The sequence below is a fragment of the Papilio xuthus genome, unplaced genomic scaffold, assembly GCF_000836235.2.
Source record: "Papilio xuthus unplaced genomic scaffold, Pxut_1.1 DF827777.1, whole genome shotgun sequence".
NCBI classification, from domain to species: domain Eukaryota; kingdom Metazoa; phylum Arthropoda; class Insecta; order Lepidoptera; family Papilionidae; genus Papilio; species Papilio xuthus.
Genome location: NW_013530872.1, coordinates 1757858 through 1763281, shown reverse-complemented (window position 1 = coordinate 1763281; position 5424 = coordinate 1757858). Strand labels below are relative to the sequence as shown.

The following is a 5424-nucleotide window of genomic DNA, read 5'->3' as shown; positions in this document are numbered from 1 at the left end:
GCTGCCCCGCTGCCCCGCCGCCCCGCCGCCCCGCCGCTGCTGTACACTCGCCCACACATTTCTGCTACCAACATCCACAATACTTCGTATTTTATTACAACAAAAAAAGTGGCGCTTTGGTCTTTGTACTTTCAACTGTTTGTTTTTATTATTATTATATGTATAGAATTTTACTATCTATTTATATGTATTTTAACATTCTGCTTATCACATGTATACTTCTGTATTATGTTTAATTTATTTTCAAATAATTGGTTAAATTTATTGTATACTTGGCCACTTATTGGCATAACGAACTTTAACTAAACCTTGAATTCATTTACACTACAAAATTTAACAAACATTGGAACATTTCACTACAAGTAACAGAAAATGGTAGCAGAAATGTGTATGCGAGCGTCATATAAAGTTGTTGGGTGATCGCGTTGTCTCACTCTCTCTGATCTAACTCAAAATTACTCATCACCCAACAAACAAGTTTGGCAAATCAATGGCGTTGTAAAGCTGTGTGTTTGTTTTTTTTTTTAAATTTTCTTTTAGCTTATTTAAATAAGGGAGGGTCCTATTCTCAGATCGCCTCCAGGACTCGTATCCCTGTCTCCGTAATGTTGATTTTTTTTATTTGATGCTTTGCCTTGGTAGTGTCGGCTTTAACATTGGTTCGTCGGTGGCTGGTTGTGGTGTGCTAACAGTTCTAACATAATAGTATTATTGTAGTCCACTGTTGATTTGCATTGTGTCGCTTAGATTTAAGTTTTAAAAAAAAATTAAATCCAATGCTAATTATTTTTTTTATTAATATATCTTTTGAGATGTATGATTACACTTAGTTTAGAATTAACATTGAAAATTTAATTCATATACTTCATATACTTTTTTTGTAGATTTTTGATTTTAGAAGGAGAATGTGATACTTAATTTACTAGAAGTATCATTTGTAATAACACAAGCATGTGATAAAACTTGTAGGTTTTAGGGATTTAATAATTAATATGAGTTAACAGCAATTAGTTTATCTGTACATAGAATTTACACACTGATATATTTTTTGCAATATAATATTGATTGATCAGAGGATATTTGATGATTTCGTTGTTCAAAAACTAGAAATAGTAAGCTCCTTACTTACTCTCTTACCCTTTTAAAAGTATTCCTAGTTTTATATGGAAAGAGATGTGCAATTACTTAGGTAAATTATTGAATGGCTGTACGAAAAGTGCGCAAAATTCTGGTTATATAAGCGTAGGAATACTGTGTAGTAATCAATTAAATATATTTTAAAATAAAATTAATTAAATTATTTGTCGTTGTAATATATTGTCGTAGATGGTTTCTGTGTAAAATACGTGACGTTAAAATAGATTTTTTTTTAAATAATGGGTATCGTTTTGGTAGCTATCTCTATGGGGCATTACTATCCAGTCTTGTCGCCCTTAGGGTTTGCTCAACGAATATATTCTTATAACCCTGATCAATCCCTAATTGTCTAATTAACAACGTTTTTTCTATCTGTACGTAATATTGGGTTGAGTAAAGTTAAATAATCTTAATAAAATTTATTATCAGGTATATCAACTTGCAACTTTTTACAGTCTTTAATGTCGAGTATCATCTATTTTTTTATCCATCTTATAGTCAGGAAACTCTTATGTGTTTCTGTGTAGGTACACATTTTGTTGACTTAGATAACTCGATATAATCTTAAGACGCAGACAGGATTGATGAATAGGATAGCGATAATCTTTAATAAAAAAGGAAGAAAATAAATCTGCACAGCATACTTTCTCAGTACTTATTTTGAACGTATATGATGTTATTTTAATAATTTAATTCGGAGGAATAGATTGAAATTAGTTGCAACTGTAGTTTTAATAAATATTTCATTCAGAACAAATTTTGATAAATACAAATATAACAAGAATATATAAGAGAGATTACGTTCAGATAGTGTTAGTAATGTGTGGTGTGGGGACGCACTGGCCGACAGTGGCAGTGGCAGGCCCCGCGTGACCGTGCGGTCTGGACGCAGGATCAGGAGCGGGCTTGCGGCGGTCAGCGCAGCGCGCGCGAGGCTGAGCAGGAGCGCCAATGGAAGCAGCTCCAGCAGATGCGCCAGCAGCAGACGCAACAGCAGCAGCAGATCATACACGATCAGAGGATACAAGGTAACTTACACTCCATTACACTGCATCAAACTAATTTTCATGCATTTTTTAAACAATAGCGAATATTCTGTGTATTAAAGCAGCGATGCAGCGTATGCGGGCTCCCGACAGCAGTCCGCCGCCGAGCAACGCGCCGCCGCCGAGCCCCGCCCCGGCCACGCCCGCGCCCCCCGCGCCCACCACGCCCACTGCCGAGGCGCCGCGCAGCGCCTTCCCCGCACAGCGCTTCCCGCTGCACTACGCCACCAACGACGACATCAACCGCCAGCTGCGCGACCTGCTGCAGCGCCATCCTGACAAGATGTGGCCGCCGCGTAAGTTGACTGTAAAAACCTTTGTTCTTTATAATCTGAGTAAACATACAGTTATAGCTGTTTGCTTTTTGCTACAGAAGCAGGCGGTGAAGAAGGTGCATTACAAGGTATGAATATAGAAGGCCAGCCGTTCAGGCAGCCTCTGCCGGTAGCTTTGCGCCCTCGCACACCGCTGCAGCCGGGACAGAGACCGGACCACCAGTGTTAGTATATTTATTATGGTCTAACTAAGGAAACTTAAAATTTACATGCATATAAAACTAACATGTTTGTTAACAGTAATAATGCAACAACGTATTGTGGGTGCGGAGAGCAACCCGATGCAACAGAACATTCCACACTCAGTAGCTCAGCATCTCATGGAACAGAAGCAATCTATGGCTGCGCAACAATCTAATGGTTAGAAATGTTATATTAGTACTTACTGTTTTATCGTCTATTCATTTTATTTGAATACATATGTCCTTTAAATTGCTATGAAATATTGAATAAATGTTGTTTTACCTCCATCGTTCTGCAAGTCGGTTCAAGTTATAATCGTCTTGTTTATTAATGGAGAAGATAAACTAGCAACATTGAATATACAGATACAAATGAGTCCAATGATATTCTTCATTCACTGAAACATTTGTAACCTTCAAGTAGCTGACAACTTTTTAATATAGTCATGAATTTTTTCGAGATTTTAAAATATTCAAGTCTTGATAAGAACTAAATTTTTACTTTTAATATATTTTATTACTTATATGGGTACTTTTGCAATATGTGTTCGTAATAAATAAGTTGTCTTAACTATGTTAAACATTTTTAACAGTTTCAAATCTGGGAGCAGACAATAAACAGGATTCTGCTTCTGAACAAGGAACGGACGAGATGGACATGGGAGATATGGATAAATTGGAACAAGATACTGGAAACATTGGAGAGGTTCGTACCAATGCATTAGTATTACGAAACTATGTCATACCACTTCAGATCTTTCTGATGAAGTGGATATCTCCGTTATTCATAAAAAAAAACTTTTTCTTTAGTCTAACAAATTTGGCTGAATAAGAATATGTTTATTGTTAGGTTAGGTATCCTATATTATACGAAGATATGTTAAATGTATTAGGATATATTGACTGGTCTGGGAGGCGAGGATGACGAGGCGCTGCTGGAGTCGCTGACGGCGGAGATGGGTGAGCAGTTCAACATCCTGGAGTACGCGGACCCCGAACTGGCGGCGCTGAACGACGTGCACTTGCTGGACGGTCTAGAGCTCGCCGACGACGTTCCCGATCGCCCGCCAGACCGCGCCAACGAACGTCAGCCCGATCGCAACACAGACCGAAATGTCAGGCGCCCGCAAGAGTGAGTACAGCTCCTTTGAATTGTTAAAATATGGGTATCAGTGTGGTATCTACTCTGTATCACTCGATTTCATTATTAATTCCGGCTCGAAGGACCATTTGTTAAAACTTTGTGTAATGTAGAAAACAAACTGGTTTACTTACTTTCTCGCTAAAATAAACATTATTGTGCTTAGATCTAGCGATAGTATCGTTTTTATGACATTTTGAATGTATGTAATATCAAAGTTTATTGTTTTAGTGATGATAATGACAGTAAAACAGATGTCAAAGTAGAAAGTGACCTTCAAAAGACCGTCAAGATTATGGAACAGAATAAGGTGGAGGTGAAACCTGAGATAGATACTATTAAAACGGAAAATCAAGACATGAAATCAGAAATGGCTCCGACACACAACGTCAACCAGATGTATTCGGAGGGAGTACATAGAGTTATAACACAGAACCAGCAAATGTCTTTACAGGTGAGTTATTTTTCAATTATAAATATATTTTATTCAGTAAATATTATAATTAATATTAAATTTGGTCTAATTTACAATATGATACATTCATAATAAACATTATAGACTCCAATGCAAGAGATAAAATCTGAAATAAAACTGGAGAACGAGGAGGGAAAGCCTGAGGGTGAGTGGCGCGGAGTGCAGTCCCCGCAGCGGCCCGTCTTCTCTCAGATGTTCACCACGGCGGTGCAGCGTCTGCAGCTGCCGATACAACAAGTACTATATTTTACCTACTCATTTTATTCGATCGAGTTGGTGGCATTTGTGACTTTGACACAATTGTTTCAGCAACAACAAAACATGGGCCAGAGGGCGCAGCAGTTCGGTCAGCCGGTGCAGCAAGTGGTCGGGCAACAGCTCGTGCAGCGCGGCCAGCTCCAGCTTTCCGGACAGCATAATATGCACTTTGCACAGGTGACACATCTAATGGCAATTTCTTAAATTTAAGATGCCCAAATAATCATTACAAAAAATACTTTTGACCAACCGATCAATTGTTTGTTTTGACTGCAGAAACATTTCTATAAAACGTAGTGTCATCCCTCTCATTCTTTTTTTATTAAAGAGCGATAGGAATATGCTGCACGGGTTTTTCGACAGGAGTAGGTCAAGAAAGTGTATATTGTTGTCAGAATATAAGTCAGAACGCGCACACGCAGAGCATCGTGAACGCGATGACGGCGCAGGTGCAGGCGGCGCTGGCGGCGGGCCGCGCCATCGCACCCGGCACACGTCTTCTCGGCGCTGACGGTGCTGTCGGTGTTGTGCGCCACGACCGCTCTGTCGCACTCGCCGCCCTGCCGCACTCAGGTACATCTCACACCTCACACCATATCACGTTCACATTACAATCTGAAATTTGATCTTGTTTGAACACGATCCCAAGGCTTAATGTGGTCACGACTTAGGATCAGTGATGGACATGGTATGGATCTTGATGAAATTTGGCATAGATTTACAACATAGTCTAGTTATCTTTTTTTTTTAATCTGCGTGGACGGAGTCGCGGGCAATTGCTAGCTGATAATAAGTTTACGTATGTATGACAGCTTCAGCAGGCGTGGGCCGGCCGCCGCCGCCGCCGCCG

The 5424-nt window shown here is 39.5% G+C and overlaps 1 protein-coding gene across 1 annotated transcript in view; it reads left to right on the top strand.

Annotated features, from left to right (window-relative positions):
- Positions 1-5424, top strand: part of LOC106115553 (histone-lysine N-methyltransferase 2C) — a 32242-nt gene that overhangs the window by 12368 nt on the left and 14450 nt on the right. The window contains exons 29-39 of the mRNA XM_013308983.1: positions 2030-2165; positions 2246-2479; positions 2557-2682; positions 2759-2878; positions 3294-3406; positions 3594-3832; positions 4073-4295; positions 4401-4553; positions 4626-4751; positions 4970-5147; positions 5387-5424. Coding sequence (XP_013164437.1) covers positions 2030-2165; positions 2246-2479; positions 2557-2682; positions 2759-2878; positions 3294-3406; positions 3594-3832; positions 4073-4295; positions 4401-4553; positions 4626-4751; positions 4970-5147; positions 5387-5424 — 1686 coding nt within the window. The remainder of the gene's footprint in view (positions 1-2029; positions 2166-2245; positions 2480-2556; positions 2683-2758; positions 2879-3293; positions 3407-3593; positions 3833-4072; positions 4296-4400; positions 4554-4625; positions 4752-4969; positions 5148-5386) is intronic.